Source organism: Entamoeba invadens (genome assembly GCF_000330505.1).
Source record: "Entamoeba invadens IP1 unplaced genomic scaffold scaff_1105074725813, whole genome shotgun sequence".
Taxonomy (NCBI): domain Eukaryota; phylum Evosea; order Mastigamoebida; family Endamoebidae; genus Entamoeba; species Entamoeba invadens.
In genome coordinates this window covers 33,175-52,270 of record NW_004443578.1, presented here as the reverse complement: position 1 = coordinate 52,270, position 19,096 = coordinate 33,175, and the positions used below count along the sequence as shown (strand labels likewise).

Below are 19,096 nucleotides of genomic sequence, written 5' to 3'. Positions count from 1 at the left end.
GATTTGATGATGATGAAGAAGAAGACGACGCCAATGCAATGGAAGAGGAAGAAGACGACGAGGAAGTGTTTGAAGATGAAGACGACATCACATGGAAATTGAGAAAACTATCAGGTGATTGTCTTGTTAGTCTTGTGAAAGAACGAAGTGACATGTTTTGTGAAGTAGTGAGTGAAGCACTGAGTGTTGTGTTAAAGCGCTTCAAAGAATCCGTTGAGATTGTGTTGAACATAGTGCTTGGGGTGTACAGTCTTGTGTTAAAAACGGTCAACAGTGGTGTGTGTCAGTGTGTTGAGAAAGTTAGAGAAAGTGTGAGTGGTGCAATTCCACAGATTGAGAGCATTTTGAAAGGAAAGAAGTCGACTGAGAAGAGCAAGATGGAGTGTTTCAACATAGTGAAAGAGATCGCTGTCTTTGATGGTGCCGCACTTGTCCCACATGTTAATACACTTGAAGGTGTGATTGTAACACTCTTGAACAGTGCAAACAGTCATGTTGAATTGTTAAGTACGATGTGTGAGTGTCTTCGCAACATCGTCAAGATCAATGGCGTTGATTCATTCAGTGCAGCTATATCACCCGTTCTCGTCTCACTGTTTGATTCAAAGAACTTCCGTGTTGAAATTGAAGTGTTGAAGACAGAAAGTGTTCTTCTTCGTTATGCGAAGAGTGCTGAGATGTACACCACTTTGAATGTTGGGAGTGTCAAGGCCGCACTTGTGTCACTAATTAAGAGTGAGAAAGACCATGAAGTCAAAGAAGAAGCCGTGTTCTGTCTTGGATCATTGTTGAAAGTATTTAATAAAGCGATGAGTGACAATGAATTGCGTGAGACTCTTGGCGAAGTGACTGCATTGTACAGCAACACATTCTTAAATGCAACAGCACTTGTAGTTATTCTTGACGTTGCAACAGCAGAAGTACTTGAACGCTTGAAGAACTGGGACACCCTTTTTGTTGAAACAACTAAACAAACACAACAGGCTACACGACAAGTCAAATCAACAGCACTCAAAGTCTGCAAATCAATATTGGACGCTAAACTTGTCTTGTCGAAAGCTACTATGGAAACAACACTGACACCAATCTCAAACTTCATTTATGACAACGACATCACTATAATAGAAGACGCAGTTCATATCATCGCAGCTTATGCACAATATAAAGAAATGTACAAGAACATCACACAGAACGTCTTTAGAAAAGTCGTTGACATTGCAAAGGGGAACAACGCACGTGAAGCAATGGCACCATGTTTCATGGAACTTGCATCGGCACTTGCGGTCTATGACAAGAAGGAGATCTCCGCTGCAATTCTTGACATCCAAAACCACGTCTATTCACGCGCAAATCTTTATTTGGTTGGAATGTTGTATGCAGCAACATCGCCGGACGCAGATGTCGTTGTTAATGCAGTCAACACGGCAGTCAACAAACTCAAGAAATCAGTCGAACCATCTGCAGACTACTACAAAGCAATTGTTCTTATCTACGCATCGAGCGCTTTATTGACACAACAAAAGATCAACGGTGACAAAGTCAGAGATATTCTCTTTGATGCAACTGAAATCGAGAGTGACGCTGTCAGACAAGCCGCTGCACTTGCACTTGGAAGTATTCCAGACATCATTCCACTCTTACTCACACGCATCGAGAAGAAAACAACATTCTCGTTGTTGAACGCACTGAAAGAGGCACTCAAATATATCAACGCAAACACCGTCGAAGACATCATGAAACGTCTTGTCAAAATCAAAGTCGACGAAGTCTCAACGAATGTCATGAGTGAGTGTTATGGAAAATTACTTGCTTTCGACTTGGAGAAATACATCAAAGCGTTTTACATTCCCGCGTTGATGGACAAGAACGGCAACGGCGCACTTATCGGCTCAATCAAAAATTGTATGGCCAACTGTGACCCGAAAATGTTCATCCCACTCATCCCAATCATCGTCTCACGTCTCGGTGACAAAATCCCCGCAGTCAAAGGCGCACTCTTCACAGTCATTTCATATCTCCTCATTCACGCTCAAAAGGAAATCTTCCCTTACTTACAAACTATTCAAAAACAACTCGTCCCACAAATGTCCGTCGACAAAAACTACGTCTCCGTCGCAAAATTCTCTATCGTCGTCCACATCACCGATTTGGGACTCGAAGCTCGTAAAGCAGTCATGGAATGCCTCTCCGTCCTTATCGATAACTACATCACTGAACTTAACTTTAAAAATATCATCTGCGCTATCGTAAAATCTATCGGAGAACAAAACAATGACCACGACGTCAAATTACTCTGCTTCAATTTGTTACTCAAAATGGCTAACAACAACTCAGACGAACTCATCGAAAATATCGATGAAATCATCCCAGACCTCCGTAAACTCATCAGCTCATCTCTCGACGAGAAAAATAAAGACCAAGACACTCCTAAACAACAAGAAATATCAAAGGCTGTCTGCAGATTTGTCGCTAACGTCGCTTCAAATCCTCTCGCTTTTGTCTCGTCGGCATTTGAAAAGCTTTACCAAGACATCCTTAACTCCCTCAAACTCGGTGCTGTCCTTAAGACTTTCATCTAACTCACTTTATTCCGAATAGTTACTTAATTACTATTTAATAATTATTTAATAATTCTCATTTAATTATTATTATATTATTAATATTTTTATAATTTTATTAAAATGGTAATATTATTCTAGTTAATATATTATAGTTATCATTTACTTACTATATTTTTAATATTTTATTAATATTATTACTATTAAAGATAATTAATTATTATATTAATTAAAACTAAAAGTAATTTGATTATTATTTCCAAATAGTTATTTTTCTTTGCCAATTTCACATCAATTAACTCCAATATCATCACTTCCTCTGAATTTTTAAGTTAACTCGAAATAAGATAATCAATAGATTATGTCAGTCTCTTCACAACAAGGTGTCCAAAAAAGTCTTCGTGAGCTTTCCGTCTCATTCATATCGACATCATCAACATCACCATCTTTATTTTCTCTTCAAATAGGGTCTCCTTTAACCAATGAAACCCTCAACAATTTTATTAAGTCTCCAACAGGTGATTATTTCTTCTACGAAATGCTCTATGAATTTGTTGACATTTTAAATGCCAACAAAGGCCTCTTTTTTACTCGCCCATTCAACACTCTTCGCCTCAAATTTTATTGCACTGAACTGACATCCCCGTCACCCTGTGTCATTCCCGAGTGGGTCACACTTGAAAATGTTGCAGAAGGGACTCCCAAGTACATTTTTACTCAAGACGAATTTGAAACAAAAGTGATTCGAACAGAAATGGATGAATTGTATGAGTCTTTCATTACTTCACTCAAAACACTCCATACCACTCATACTTCAATCCCAAGAATATTTTTAGTCCGCCACGCTATTCGAGTCGATTACATGGACTTAACGTGGGTCCCTAATGCTAAATATGAACACGACCCTCCCCTTCACGCAGATGGCGTTGCGCAATCGCGCGACGTCTCGCATCGTCTGCGCCACGAGAAGTTCGACTTGATCATTTCGTCGCCGTTTTTCCGCGCGACGGAGACCGCGCGATATATTGCGGCGGAACAAAAGCAACCGTTTGGGATCGAGAACGGCGTCGCGGAGTTCATTTCTGTGCGCAATCGGGTGAAGCTCCCCGAGTTTGATCCCGCGCGGTGCTTAGACGAGTTTTACGATAGAAATTACGTTCCCGTCGAGAAGGAAATGTCGCTCGAGACCTGGGAAGGAATGGCGGAACGAGTGACAACCACTTTATATGAATTATCGAAGAGGTATAACCGCATTTGTGTCGTTACTCATCGTTCCACAGAACAATCCCTCTTCAGTAAGATCTTAGGAAAACTCACAAAGCAAAACTACGCTTTCACATCCGTCTGTACTCTCCTCCCTCTCACTCAAAAGCCTTACTTCAAATTAGAAAGAATAGACTCTCACCACCATTTGAATATACTCACTCAACCCCCAGCTCATAACCCAAACTACGCACTCCAGGGTGTCTATAAGGATATGATCAGGGGAAAGGATGGAAAAATACTCGCCTCCGTCGAGTGGTAAGCCGATTTTTTTATAGTTTATTTATAATTAAATTACTGGTAAATATAACACCAAGTGTTTTGTAATAAATAATAGATTTAATATTATTATTGTATAGTTTATGAGTTCATAAGAGTATGATGGTAATTTCTTCAAATGAAAACATGGCGGGAAGAATGAACTGTTGTATGGAGAGTTATCATTTCTGTACTATAATAATAATACTAATACTAATAATAATTATAAAAATGGTTGGTTTATAAATTAAGAGAGTCTAGTCATTTACTGAAACAACTTTTAAATTAACAAATATAGTTTATTATACTATAATATATAGTAAAATAAATATAATTAGAAAGAACTATATTAGAATACTAAATATAGACAGTACTTAATAAAGTATAGGAATCATATCAATAGATGGCGGAAGAAAGATTATATAGCAGTTACCTCTTTCTATTAGAAAGTTTAGAGCTACCAACGACAATACCAATATTAGAGGAGCAACCTGATAAGGTAGAAGCTGTTCTCCGAGTTACTGAGAATTTTGTTAAGAAGGTATTGAAAGAGTCTCCACACCTAATTCCCCCACAACCCTTAAAGAAAGTTGAAATTCTTCAAAAGATGATCAAAGAGGAATATATCACATACAAAGTGATTGGCACAGTTTCTTCAATCTTCACAGAACCGAATGGAACACCACGACAAGGGTCTATGGCCCCATTGACGCGGTGCAAAATCACATTTTTGAAATGGGTAGTCCCCGAAGTGGCACTCAAAGAACTGTCTGAATTCTCCCATTGCCTCGTCTACTTCAAATTCCACTTGAACACGAACACCGTCTATCACCCCCTCGTCGTCCCTCCTAAACGCGGCGAGAAGACTTCCGTCTTTGCTACACGAAGTCCGCACCGGCCAAATAACATAGGAATGACTGTCGCAAAGATCATCCGAGTGGGGAAGGACGAGTTATATTTGGGGGGAATAGATTTGGTCGACGGGACGCCTATAGTTGATATCAAACCATACACTTATGCAGATTCTATTCAAGCAGACACTTTACAAGTCCCTGACTGGTTAAATAACTCGTCATCGATAAAGTCAATCGTCAAATTCGATGAAAGTGTCTTCCCTAAACTAAAACAGTTGGTACCTACTCCTTTCTATTCAACTCTTAACGACTTCGTCGATGTCGTTGAAGAAGTCTTAGCTCTCGATATTCGAACTATACATATGCAACAGAAACATACAGTTAAAAGGTATGGCGTACTTATTGATCATATCAACGTCACTTTTGTACAAAGCGGAGACCAAGAAGTCACCGTCGTCGATGTCGAAAAATGTGAAACTGCAAAATTCCATTCGAAGGAATAACTTACTTAAATGTTTTCTTTTTTATGGTTTAATTATACTAATACTAGTAATAATATTAATAATAATATTAATAATATACTAATATAATAATATAAAATAATATTAATATTAATAATATAATAATATAATATAATTTAATTTAACTTAATTTAAATAATAGATAGATGAGTACCAAGAGTGGAGTCCCCCGTTTTCTTTCAAATTTCATGAACGATGCAGCGGAACTCAATTTGTCAGTGATAGTAGGCAACGTGTCGCCGAAAGTGACGATAGAAGACCTTTACGGGATATTTGAGAATTTTGGGGAGATAGTTGATATCAAGCAAATCAAGACGGTGGTTCACCCCCAAGTTTCTGCTTATTTTCTAATTATATATGAGACATCTGACTCTGCTAATACGACTCAATACATCAACAATTCTGAGATCTGTGGATTAGATATAGTAGTATACCTCCTCTCAGACCCTTCTAATATCCAGAAAGTGTCAGAGACATTTATGGAGGAGGTATCCAATGTGTCTCAACCGAATTGTCCATCCGACCAGAAAGTGTCAGGGAAGCTTCGGAAGACGGTGTGTGTCCGCAACATCGGCAACTTAGATGAACAAAAGCTGATCCAATTTTTTGAGAAATGTGGGAACATCCGACTTCTAGAGAGCAGTGCACCGGAGGTGGTCGCGAGACAAGTCTTCATCGAGTTCGAGACGGAAGAAAGTGCGTTGCGGGCGTTACAACTGGACGGCGCCAATCTTGCGGGGCGAGTCGTCCGCGTCTCCGTTTCGAATAAAACGATTCGACCGGTTGAAAAGGAAACGACGGTGAGTCGGAATGAGTCGAGAATGGCAAATGACATTCTCGGGATGTTGGAGAAAAAGGTGATGGAAGAGGAGAAGCCCAAGAAGCCCGAAGTAACTCCAATGGAAGAAGAGAGTAAAAGTTATAGTAAAAGTACTAAAGAAAAGAACCAGAGAAGGTCGAGTGAAAGAAGGTCAAGTCGAAGCCGAAGTCATAGTAGAACAAGAAGTAGAAGTGATGGGAGAAGTAGAGAAAGAAGAAGGGAGTCATATGAGACTTATCGGAATAGGGGAACACACGATAGATATGAGAGAAGAGAGTCGGAGCGAGAAAGAAGGTCGAGAAGTCGAGAGAGACGAAGAAAGCGATTTTAAGTGATTTGAGTTGTTTATTTGTATTCCATTTAATAGAGTCTAAACTATTTATAGAAAACTACGTGTATATAATAACCTCAAGAACTTGATTTTGTTGTCTATTTAGGTGGTTTATAATTTACTTATTGATTATCAAATGGAAGTTATCAAAATTCGACATAAATGTCTTTCCAGTTGTTACAACACAAGTAATTTGCAAGTAATTTGCAAGTGAATGTAATTGAAAAAGACGTGGTGAAAGTGTTGGATAATTGGGACGATCTTAAATATTAATAGAACTTTAAGTTTTAAATTATAATCAATTATTTTTACCTACTGTTCCAAACATTTTATTATTAAAGCAGAGTTAATTTTAATTAAATGATATCGATATTGGTTTAGGATGAGCTACTTCTCCATGAATTTGTTTTCAAGGAACATTTTCCAAAGTTGATTGATTATAATAACTTTAAAAAAAATATAGTTTATATATTATATTTTATTTGATCTATTTCTATTTTTAATTTGATGAACCTTTTTTACACTCTAACCATTGACATTTTAATGAATAGATAACTCCAAAAGTGTAAGTCGATATAAATAATGACAGCACTCTTTTTGATAACTGTGTTTGTAATTACATTTGATGTTGTCAAAGGAATGAATCCAGGAGATAAGTCTACGAAAGATGAAGAAGGTGCAAAAGGTACAACAGATAAAGATGTCGTTGATGATAAAGAACTAATAGAGAGAATGAAAAGTGAAGGTTTTGCTGAGACTCCAACAACAAGTCCACGTAGAAAACAATTACAAGTACCATCTTCTTTTGAAAGTACAGAAGACGGGTATGTAATGACATATGCTGTTTTAGAGGACTTTATTTACTTAGAAAAGATATCACATTTGTTTGTGTCTTCGCTTCATAATTTAATGAATCGAATGAAGAGGCGTTATATAGTGTATGGATTAGACAAGTGGGTGTTGATTGAAAGAATTAAACAAATAGAAGAGCAAATGAGTGAATTTGCGTATAACATAGTTGGCAAACAACGAATCAAAGAAGATACACTCAAGACATTTTTAGACTTCTTTATCAACACCTATAACATCAATGAATTAAGTAATCCATATAGATTATACATCGACTCAATTTCATTTATTAATTTCAAATTAAAAGTTTCGCTCCACATCCCACAAGTTTCAAGAAAGAATTACAGACTACAATCTGCTCTTCAACTCAAATACTTCAGAAGTCATCGAGACCTTCTAAATAATTTATTACAAATGCCAGAATTGAAAAACAACCAACTTATAATTAAAGCACAAGAAACAATCACAAGGTTTTTAACTTATTATGAAAACGTTGTATTGAATTTGGGATTTACTGAGGAAGAGTTATTGAAAGCTGTTTTAAGACCTTTTAAAACGAGAATGAAAAAAACACCTCCTGTTAGAATCAGTCGATGGGTAAGAGGGGTATTGCGAAATGACCCGACAGTTTTAGCTTCACAAAGCCTTCGAGCAAGACGGTCATCAAGTTACGACAACTCACACACTGAGTTAGAATCTGCTCGAAGAAAAAGCATCTAACTCTATTTTTAATTTAAATTTAATTAATTTATTAATTAGTTTATTCTCTAAAATATACTAAATAATATCAAATAAATAATTATTTTAATAACGAATAGAATAATTAAAAAATTATAAAATATAATACAATTTATTTTTATTATAAAAAACTGTATTATAAAAATTTATTAAAATAGTATTAAAAACATAAAAGAAAAGAAAGTGAACTACTTAGTGTACTATTGATGATTTTAGCATTACTCACAATCGTTTTTGTGGTAAATGGGTCGTGGGAAGTTTTTTCAGACGAAGACGTCCTTGGGTGGGACAACATAAATTACAAAACGAAAGAAGAGGCCGTTGCTGCGCTTCACAAAGCCGAAAACGAAACGAAAACGCTTGAAAACACAACAAAAGAGAAGATCAAAAATCTGAACGCCAAGAACAACGCCCCTAATGCAACCTCCACAGAAAAGCGACAAAACAGAAACAAGAAAAGAACACTTTCAAGAAAGCTCAAAGAAGCTCGTGTGAAACTTTTGAATTACAAAAATCTCGTCAAAAACTTTTGAAAAAATTTTTGATTTGTATTATTTTACTATATTGTAATTATAACTTTATTAATAATAATACTTCTTTTCTCTTTGAAAGGTTTTCAATTTTTCAACGTCTTTAATACTCAAAAATGTCATATAAAATGTTATTCGGCGTTTTTTGCACTCAATAAAAATTTCCATATTAAAAGAATTGATTTTATGAAACCCTGAAATAACCCTAACGTGAATTTGTTACTTCGCTACACCACCCTTTCTCATTGGCATGTACTTCTTTTTCTCATCGAGCTCTCTCTGCATCCACCACATAGTGCCCTGTCCATTTCCACCAGCAGACTCTTGTTGCTCTTTCAAGAACTTTTCAGCCTCTTCGACCTTCTTTTGTGTCTCTTCGACAGCTTTGTCTGCCTCAGCCGCATCGCTGTCAGCCTTTTCTTTTGCTTCTGTAGCTATTTTTACTAATTGTCAGTGTATTATAATAATAAATATTAATTATTAAATATAGTTCTAATGTACTATCTAATAATAGTATAGTTATAGTTATTTATTTATTCAAAAAGAATTAAATAAGAACAAACCAGCTTTTGCCGCCTTTCGCTGGGCCGCCTCTAAAGTTGTCTTGGCTCTTCTCATTGGGAGGTCATCCTCGTTGTCCAATTTAGCCAATTCTTGAATAGCAGCATTCTTAGCTACCAATCCCGCTGTCTCGATCTTCTTCTGGAGTTGTTCGCGCTTCTTGTTTTTTGCGTCTTCTTGTGACTTGACTTCATCGAGTGCTTTAGTCACCTCGTCTTCAGCCTTTTGTGCTTCTTTTTGTCTTTTATCGGCTTCCTCGGCAGACTTTTTAGCCGCCTCGGCTTTCTTTTGACACTCTTCAAGTTGCTTAGAGACGGCCTCTAATAATTTCTTTGCGTTTTCGAGTTGTTCGGAGTTATCGCCTTGTGGAGCGTTGGTAATCTTCTTCCAGTCTTGGTCGTAGTAAAAGACTAAGAAGTGAAGAAGTCCAAACTTCTTGAAATTCTCAAGCCCCGCCTTCTTCATTTGACTTCGCATCTCTTGAACCGTCTTTTGGGAATTCAATTTCTCAAAGACTCGATGCATATTCAACTCATCAAGACAACACCCGGAAGCGTGGTTCTCTTGATCTAAATCGGAAAAGATCTGAACAAACTTCCAGATCTCTTCAGCTTTGGCCGATTTGGTTGAAGGCCACATAGCATTCAACATCCAAATGGCTTGTTCCTTGTAAACTTTTGCGTTTAAATGTTTGAACGTTTCGGAATCTGACATTTGATGTGTTTAGTCAAATTTGAGATTCTTTCTATCTTCAAATAATTTGAGTTGATGCAATCTCGATAATCTTTTTGATAAGTTAATTTTTTAGATTTTTTTATCATTTCATTTTATTTAATAATTAAATTTATATGTTTTTGTCGTTATTTTGTATGATTATTATGGTATAAAAATAACTTTGTTTTTAATTAAAAAAAATAATGATATTTGAATTTGTCAAAATGGAGTTTATAAAACAAAATAATTTTGTTATTTTTGTCCAATTTTATAATAATAGATTTTACAATAACTATTAGTTTTTTATTATAATTTCGAACTAATACCAAAATTAGCCCAAAAATTTTTGGAGTTTGATGTTTAAATCTCATAATATGTTTATAGAGTTTTTAATTACATATTACACTAGAGTCAGTCGATAACCCGCGAATGGTCGCATGTTTTACACGTTTTTTTTTATGAAAAAAATGTGTAAATATTATTTTAAAAAATAACACACTGCATGAGAAAGCCATGCAACCAATAATAACAATTATAAACAAAAATCATAAAAACAAATTAAAATAGATATTTTTGATTGGCTTTATAGGGGAAATTAAACAAGTCGCCATTTTTGCCAATAACCAAATGAGGTCTACGTGAGAACTATTTGTATAAACAGGAAATTTATTTTTATTGTTGATGCAAATATCCCGATATATTACTACCACAAAAATATCAATTTTGATTGTTTTAGAAATCAAATTGATTGATACAATCTTTACATTTATAAATTCGGATAGAGTGTTTAAAACAAACATGTCTACCACATGACACACAAATATTTTTAACGGAATTTCGTTTTCCTTTAATTTCTTCTTTACAAATCGCACAATCAGAAGCGGTTTTTTGAATAAAAATGGGTTGTTTAATGTCATTCTTTGTAAATGTTTTCAAAAAATAAATAACAGCTTTTCTGGATCGTAGATTTAAATGATTCAATTTCCTCTTTTTAACATTGTTAATAATTAAGTGTATCGCGACATTTTCCATAATTTCAATTCTGTTAATTTTTGTTTGTGATGGTTTTTTGTTGTGTATAATTTGAGATTTCATGATAACGTACAAGTTGTTAAATGCCAGATTTAACATACAGAAAAACAAAGCTAAAGTCCACCTTCTTGTTATTTTCTTTGTATCGGTTCTTTTGGTAAGTGAGTCAACTATATCAACTCCTCCCATAAATTTGTTATAATCTATATTAACAGTGGTTCTATTTGGTAATCTTTGTGTAGAATATTTCGATCTAATATTTGGTTTTATTGATACTTTTTCACTTGTATTTACATCCACTTCGTTGGGTTTAGTGCTAGACAGTAATAGTACATTAGTTTTCTTATCAATAAAACTCGATAAGTAACTCCCATTTGAACAATGATATGTTACTAAAGACCCATCTGTGCGCTTTCCTTTTCTTTTCAATTCATTTGGTACTTCCTTCCTTTTTGAATCCAAAGTTCCTATTATATTTATGCCTCGGCTTGCCAAATATTCATATAATATTTGTGAAGTAAAATAACGATCTGTAAATAAAGTATATTCACTTCCCCAAAAAGACTCCATCAATTTAATTACAACGCGTTCGCCCAAACGGTGGACAACTTCTCCGTTGTTACTTCCTCTGTATAGAAAGGTATTAAGAACAGCATTTGTTTCTGAATCGACCAACATGAATATTTTAAATCCACTTTTAGAAGGCTTGGAAGGCATTGTAACTTTGTTTTGGTAATGGCCAAAATATCTGAATAAGTCTTCATCAACACACAACACAGAAGATGGTTTAATTTGTTCACTCATTTCTTTAAAAACGTCATTAAATGTTTCTATTATAAATGATATTTTATAATAATTATCCCAATCATATCCATATGTATATATTGGACTCGTTAAACTTAAATACTCATCATTATTGGTTAAGATGTTTTTATTTGTTGATGTTGTTTTATTATGTTGAGTTTCGTATGAATCACTTGAATCATCACTAGATAAATACTGATCATTTTCAGATGAACCAGTTGAATCAGTTGAAGATGAATGAGTGCTTAAACTTGTATCAGAAAAACTTTCTTCGTCAATTTCACTTTTTGAATATTTTCTTTTTGTGTAATTTTCATTTACAAACATTTCGAATAAATATTGCGAAACGTGTAAGTCTTCTGCTTTTCTTTTACATAAATTATCAAAGCGAAGATTTCTCAAAATCTGTTTGTATCTTCTAAGAGACATTGCAGACATGTATGCTATTCTTGCAAATTTTCCAAACCAATTATTTCTTTGACTTAATTTAGTATCATTATAAACACCTTGCAATAGTGAAATACCAATGAATGCAAACATTTCATCTCTGTCGAGATCTTTCCAATTCCGCGTTGTTAAATGTGTTGTGTTATAAATAAAAACGGAAAATTTACCATGAATATTAGTATATGTTAACAATGTTTCAATAAACCGTGGTGGAAAAATAAAATCAATAAGTTCATCCAATGACATTTTTAAAATCTTATCACTATATTCTGCACTTCTCGTTGGTCTAACTTGATAACATTTTAACACGTTTCCTAAACTAATTTTGTTGTATTTGTATTTTGTTTCTATACCAACAAGAAAATTCATTTTTTCAATATACTCATTAGTAATAATAGTATTTGAGCCTTTTCCTTTTCTTTGACATGTTTTATTAATTGATTGTATCTGTTGTATTGAATTAATTGTATTTATATTATGATGTTTATCATCTTCCAATAGAACATTTTCTCCGTTAAATTTTGTGTGAATTTTGTTGATAAAAGTTGTGTATGCAATCGTATTAATCGTTTTAATGAATACTTCTAAATTATCGGGATTGTGCATTAAAACAGATCTACAATCTTTGAACATAATCATCATTGTGACATAATAACAAACATAAACACCACATAAAAGAGATTGTGTCGGCTGTCTACAAAAACGTGTTGCAGTGTAAATATTAAATTCATTATAACCGAGAGTATTAAATATATCTTTTAAATATGACACATAATCAATGTCGTGATAATTTTCCAATGGGTTAAATATTATGCCTATTTTTTCTTGACTGTCAACAACAGCTAAAACAAAATGTGTATATTGTAAAATAGGAATAAAAGTAAGCCTAAAACTCAAAATATTATTTTTGATAATCGATGTCAAATTTTGTCCACCATGGTTCATCTTTAGAAGAAATGCATTGACTGATGAAACATAATAATAACCATCACCGCTTTGATTTGAAATAAAATTGTTTATAGTTTCTTCAGTCATCCCCTCGTAATTCATTGTCAAGTTTTTTAGTTGAAAACTGATGTTTTTAGATTAATTACTAAAAACATTCTAATTTATATTCATTTTTGTCGTGTAACCAGCAATTTATGTTTATGATATCCACAATTAAAAAGATAAGTATAATTTACATAGTTATTAAAAATAATTATGTTTTTAAAATGTAAAAATATTATTTTACTTAAAAATGCATTTCTGTTTGGAAAATAATCAAATACATATTAATTAAAATATGATATTTTTACCATAACAAATATTTTTTAATGTTATTATTAATTGAATTGTCACATATTTATATTTAAAATTTACACGTTTGTGTTGTAAAAAATGCATTACTTAGTCATGCATACCAAGCTTACAAGGGATAAACGTTGTCTTTTTGACAAAAAATAATTGACTTTTGTTTTAAAAAAACGGGAATTAGGTAAAAATGAAAAAAAACTGGGAAAAATATTGAAACAATGATTTTGGGGGTTTCAAAAAAATTCCCGAAATATTCCATTTATAATGGTCTAAAAATCGGCAGACAACGTTTCAGACCAGACAACGTTTAGCAAATGACTCTATATTAAAAATATATTAACACGTTGGAGCTTCCTTTTTTCAGTTTTATATGAAAAAAAATAAAAAGGTTGATGTTTTATTTTTTTGCCGAGTGTAAAAAAAATTAAAAAAGAGGAAAAACCTGTTTGAGCTCCTTTGTGGATTTTTATCCTTGTGATTTTAGTAAATTCAATATTCAAATGATAACAAAAATCACTAAGATATTCGAATTATTGTTATTATTGATTATCTTGGAGTGTTTCATTCCGTATAGCAATTTGCTTAGACGAAGAACGTTTGTAATAAGCGTTTTGTTGCCACTCGTAGTGACATTTCATTGACTTGATTCACATGAAATCATAGAGTGTTTATATTATAAATATACATGCTTTCAATTGAAGAGAATAGTACGTCTGTTTTTTCTAACAAGATTAACTCCGACAACCGTCCCTAAAATTAAGTATCTTTATCATAATATTCAACGTTAAACTTATTACTCAATTTGATATTGATATAAAAAATTTTAAAAACGAACTGTGATTGTTTAAACCTTTAGTTTTTATATTCAAAGGCGTCTTTTCCATCAAGGACTCGATCAGATATTATCGTTTTGAATTTTGGAGATTATTCAGTGAAATTGTTATTTAAAAAATTTTGTTTTGGTAGTTCGGCAAAATAGTGTGTTGTGTTTCAATGAAAAAAAATTCTGGGAAAAAAACACAAAATAAACCCCAACGTGTTAAACTGATAAAAAAATACTTTATTAATATTATATAATACACAATATTAATAAAATATACTATACTTGAAAAGTTTCAGAATTTTTTTTCTGGTGCACCTCCTCCAACATCTGTTTTAATATAGTATTTAAATAATAATACTATTATAAATAATAATATTTTTATTTTGAAAAATGAAAACAAGCCCAAGCTCGCCACACTTTTCCCATAAAGAGTTATTACGAAACTATAAATAAACGACCATCGAAATTCAAATAAAGACCAGTTTTTTATCAAGCAAAACATCAAAAAAATACTCAATTGATTCCATGTCTATATAAATAGGCCCCGACTTTTTATAACAAAGAATTGATGTCCTTTGATAACCCACCCACTCGTGTAGGTACAAACGCATTCAAATACAATATCACGCCATACCCCGTGAACAAAACCGTTCCTATTCACCCGCATTGGGTAGCTGATATGGACTTCCAAGCCCCTCCTGCGATTCGTGAAGCGTTGACTGATTTATGCAAATTGGGGATCTTTGGGTACTCCAGTGTACCAAATGAGTTATATAGAAACATAACGCGGTACTTATCTACACATGGCTGGGACTTTACGGAAGATCGCTTAAAGCAAAGTCTCATGTTTTCGCCCGGTGTAGTCTCCGGGATAGGTCTAGTCCTTCACGCGATCACAAAAGAGGGCGACGCCGTCTTATTCAACACTCCGTCGTATCCGCACTTCTTCGAGTCCGTGACTGAAACGCACCGGAAGGTAGTCGTGAACAAAATGGTCCACAACGGCGACACTTGGGACATCGATTTTGAGGAGTTAGAGAAGCAAATAGTTTCGGAGGATGTGAAAGTCTATATTTTCTGTTCTCCACACAACCCGACGGGTAAAGTGTTTACACAAAAAGAGCTCGAAAAGGTCGTTTCTATCTGTCATAGGCACCATGTCGTCATAATCTCTGATGAAATCCATTGTGACATAATTCTTCCCGACCATCGACATATTCACACGGCCACTGTAGACACTGCTGAAGACATCACAATCACTTTCTTAGCTCCTAGTAAGACTTATAACATCCCTGGATTGAACTTAGCCTTCATGCTATGTACTAATAACGTTCTCTATAAAAAGGTATCAGAGTATGCCTGTGGTCTTGGCGTCTCCTTTGGAAACTTATTTGGCTTTGAAGCTATGACTGTTGCTTATAGTGGTTTGTGTGAGGACTGGCGACTCGCCTGTGTCAATTACATTCATTCTAATGGTCTCTTAGTTCGTCACTACTTACAGCAATATCTCCCAAACATCCATGTGACTCTTCCAAACGCTACATTTTTGCTCTGGCTTGACTTCTCAAACCTCAATTTAGAAAACGACGAAATCGACAAAAGGCTTGCTGACCGCGGAATAGTTTTCAATCAAGGAAAGTCATTTGGAAATGGTTTCGAATATTTCAGAAGGTTTAACATCGCTGCTCCCCAAACTGAAATTCAATCCGTACTTAACTTACTCAGAGATGCTTTTCAAACTAATTGACTGTTGACTCTTTGATTACTATTTTAAATAGATTTGTTACTATTAATCTATTACTAATAAATATAGTATATATAACTATATATAAACCATTATTAATAATTCTGTTTTATACTATACTATTATATTATATTATTATTATTATTATTATATTATTACCATTATTACTAGTATTATAACTAATATAATATTATACTATTATTTAATAAATATTCTATATAAATTATATTATTAGTATTTAACTATAAATAAATAATTCTATAATATTATTATAATTATAATACTACTATTAGTAGAACTTCACTAGTAAATACCAAATGAAACATTTACTTAAAATGGTCAGTTTTTATCAAAAAATGACAAGCCGGCCTGAGCAGGATCTATTTCAATCTTTGGTCCGCATTTTGACCAGTCGATAGAGTTGAAATCGACACCAGCCTCAAACCAATTAGTTGTTTTCGCCTCATCCACTTTTTTAGTGTTCTTTTCTGGTTGATTTTGTTGAATATTAAACGTCGGTAAAGTTTGTTGTTGTTGTTGTGTTGCTTCTGGTTGAGGTGTTGAGAAAAAGTTATTTGTGAATGTCGGGACTTGTGTTTCATTTTGGGGTGGATTTATTTGTTGTGTATTGACTGGCGTTGGTGGGGGTACTGTAATTTGAGGAGCATTTGCCGTAGTAGAAATTTTGAACCCAGCCGGTGGGGTTACTTTCATCCCACCGAAATCGAGAGTAATAGGAGTTTCCTTAGTTTGTTGAGTTGTATCCTTTAGCATTGTAGTCGTTTGTTGTGTTTGATTATTTTGTGTATTTTGTTGTTCATTATTCGGCAATGCTCCCATGAAAATTGATTTCATCTCTCCCATCACGTTCTGTGGGACAAAAAAGGAATTTGTGATGTTTTGTTCAATTTGTTTTGGATCTTCTTTCTTTTCTTCCGTTTGGAATGCACCAGAGAAATTGAATGCTTGTGGCGCGTCTTCTTTCTTCTCTTCCTTCTTATTAAATCCATTAAACATATCATTCAGATTACTCGCCGGTTGTGTTTCCTCTTTCTTCTCTCCTGTTTGGAACACATTAGAGAAATTGAATGCTTGTGGAATGTCCTTCTTTTCTTCTTCCTTCTTATTAAATGTTTTAAACATATCACTCAGATTGCTCGCTGGTGGTACTTCCTCTTTCTTTTCTTCCGTTTGAAACCCACCAGAGAAATTGAATGATGGGGGTGCAACTTCTTTCTTCTCTTCCTTCTTCTCAACACCAATTGCTCCAACAACATAAGGCTCAGTGCTGAGACTAAACGAAGGCTTTTCTGTATTAACTATATTAATAGTATTTATACTATTAATAGTATTCAATGGAGTCTCTTGCACTTCTTTAACTTCACTTTGAGGCTTTTCCACTGGTTTCATTTTCTCTTGAGCTTTCTCTTCGGTGAAGTCTTTGACATCAATTGAAATGATTTTGTTTTCTTCAAAGAACTTCTCTCTCCTTGCCTGTTCGGACCTTTTGATTTGACTCTTTCGTAAGACTTTGATCTTCTCTGTGACGGGGTTCTTAGCCATTGCCTCGATCTTCTCATGAAGGCGTTGTATTTGTGTTTTGCTCCGTTCAGCGAGTTCTTTCTGAATGACCTCGTCGGTTAATATTGATCTACTAAAATTTCCCAGGTACTTATCGAACTCGGACATATTTGTGGCGTTCACTTTACTTTTGTTCTCTTCAGTGTTTGCTTGTGGTTCCGTGGCATCGGCTTCTTTCATCGGTGCGTCGTCGACAATCCTATTGTCAACTTCAATAGGATTTTTGGCCGTCCCAATCGTCTGTGTGGCGCCCTCTTCATTTTCAGTCGCCTTTCTCTTCAATGAAACGACTTTCTGGGGTGCCTCAAATGACTTTTGTGGAGCATTTAAGTTGATTTGAGGTTTGTTTTGGTCATTAAATGAAGTTGGTTGTGCTCTTTTAGTGATTGCGTTTGCTCTTGTTTTAAAAGTGATACCAAAGAGGACTTCAGTGTCTTGAGTTGGAATGTTTGAGATGTTTTGTGAGGATTGTCCGAGGGGGACTGTTGACATCCGGCTGTATGTGTTTTGTTTGGTAACACTATCGCCCACAAACAGACTTACAAAATAATCTCTGACTTGCCCCATGAAGGATTCTAAGTAATCCATTACTATTTCTAAATTAGAGTTGTATGAAAACCTAACAACTAAATCTATTTTGTTTTCTCATTTTTCTTTGTTGGTTTATTATAGTTTGTTTTTTATATATCTTTTACTATTCGGTTATTCTGTTTTTATTGCGGTTGTTTCTAGTTTTATTTTTTGCCTTTTGTTCCAATTCGAAATGTGAAATAAATTAAACGGAAGAAAAAAGAAAATCGATAGTTGAATTATACAACAGTTTTTTCTCTTTTTTTAATTTCAATTCCGTTAAAATTATTTCGAAAAAAAGTATTCGTTTGAAAAAACAAGAAATTGTGATTTAAAGTGGTTTTTATAATTAGTAGAATATGTTATTTTATTAATACTATTTCTTAATAAACACTAGTTTTAGTTTTTACCAAATGTAAAGTATTTTAATAATTACAATTTAATTAAATTTTAATTTCTTTAAAATTACCAAATTATACTATTAATTAAATTAACTAATTTACTACAAATCTTTTTCAAATTGAATTAAAATTATAATTAAATTATAATTAAATTATAATTAAATTATAATTAAATTATAATTAAATTAAACAAAAACCATATAAATCACATAAATCTCCATGTAGTTGTTTTAGTTTTGAATTTGTGAGTTGCTACCGGGGAGCACTTAGTTTTGTCGAACAAGATTTGTTTGTCTTTTACATTATACGCGTCCAATCCGATATAACACACTCTTTGATTACAAAATCTCTTTTGAGTTTTGTCCCATTAAACTTTCCGGTATAAAATAAGACGTTTAAAA

General features: G+C 33.8%; 9 protein-coding genes across 9 annotated transcripts; 7 read left to right on the top strand and 2 right to left on the bottom strand.

Moving 5' to 3' along the window:
• Positions 1 to 2: 2 nt before the first annotated feature.
• Positions 3 to 2,579, top strand: EIN_523510 (transcription enhancer protein, putative; the record flags this gene model as incomplete). Its single annotated transcript, XM_004259186.1, has 1 exon — positions 3 to 2,579. A coding segment is annotated over one exon (2,577 nt), but the record flags the coding sequence as incomplete, so codon positions are not given.
• A 340-nt stretch (positions 2,580 to 2,919) lies between these two features.
• EIN_523500 (hypothetical protein) lies at positions 2,920 to 4,083 on the top strand (the record flags this gene model as incomplete). The annotated part of the gene is made up of 1 exon (XM_004259185.1): positions 2,920 to 4,083. The coding sequence occupies one exon, from the start codon at positions 2,920 to 2,922 to the stop codon at positions 4,081 to 4,083; it is 1,164 nt and encodes a 387-aa protein (XP_004259233.1).
• A 399-nt stretch (positions 4,084 to 4,482) lies between these two features.
• EIN_523490 (hypothetical protein) lies at positions 4,483 to 5,436 on the top strand (the record flags this gene model as incomplete). The annotated part of the gene is made up of 1 exon (XM_004259184.1): positions 4,483 to 5,436. One exon carries the CDS (start codon positions 4,483 to 4,485, stop codon positions 5,434 to 5,436), a length of 954 nt encoding a protein of 317 aa, XP_004259232.1.
• A 164-nt stretch (positions 5,437 to 5,600) lies between these two features.
• On the top strand, positions 5,601 to 6,605 carry EIN_523480 (splicing factor, arginine/serine-rich, putative; the record flags this gene model as incomplete). The annotated part of the gene is made up of 1 exon (XM_004259183.1): positions 5,601 to 6,605. One exon carries the CDS (start codon positions 5,601 to 5,603, stop codon positions 6,603 to 6,605), a length of 1,005 nt encoding a protein of 334 aa, XP_004259231.1.
• Positions 6,606 to 7,187: 582 nt separating this feature from the next.
• On the top strand, positions 7,188 to 8,174 carry EIN_523470 (hypothetical protein; the record flags this gene model as incomplete). The annotated part of the gene is made up of 1 exon (XM_004259182.1): positions 7,188 to 8,174. One exon carries the CDS (start codon positions 7,188 to 7,190, stop codon positions 8,172 to 8,174), a length of 987 nt encoding a protein of 328 aa, XP_004259230.1.
• Positions 8,175 to 8,398: 224 nt separating this feature from the next.
• EIN_523460 (hypothetical protein) lies at positions 8,399 to 8,725 on the top strand (the record flags this gene model as incomplete). Its single annotated transcript, XM_004259181.1, has 1 exon — positions 8,399 to 8,725. The coding sequence occupies one exon, from the start codon at positions 8,399 to 8,401 to the stop codon at positions 8,723 to 8,725; it is 327 nt and encodes a 108-aa protein (XP_004259229.1).
• Positions 8,726 to 8,941: 216 nt separating this feature from the next.
• EIN_523450 (hypothetical protein) lies at positions 8,942 to 9,997 on the bottom strand (the record flags this gene model as incomplete). Its single annotated transcript, XM_004259180.1, has 2 exons — positions 8,942 to 9,165; positions 9,286 to 9,997. 2 exons carry the CDS (start codon positions 9,995 to 9,997, stop codon positions 8,942 to 8,944), a joined length of 936 nt encoding a protein of 311 aa, XP_004259228.1.
• Positions 9,998 to 14,967: 4,970 nt separating this feature from the next.
• On the top strand, positions 14,968 to 16,146 carry EIN_523440 (hypothetical protein; the record flags this gene model as incomplete). The annotated part of the gene is made up of 1 exon (XM_004259179.1): positions 14,968 to 16,146. One exon carries the CDS (start codon positions 14,968 to 14,970, stop codon positions 16,144 to 16,146), a length of 1,179 nt encoding a protein of 392 aa, XP_004259227.1.
• Positions 16,147 to 16,482: 336 nt separating this feature from the next.
• Positions 16,483 to 18,312, bottom strand: EIN_523430 (hypothetical protein; the record flags this gene model as incomplete). Its single annotated transcript, XM_004259178.1, has 1 exon — positions 16,483 to 18,312. One exon carries the CDS (start codon positions 18,310 to 18,312, stop codon positions 16,483 to 16,485), a length of 1,830 nt encoding a protein of 609 aa, XP_004259226.1.
• Positions 18,313 to 19,096: the final 784 nt, after the last annotated feature.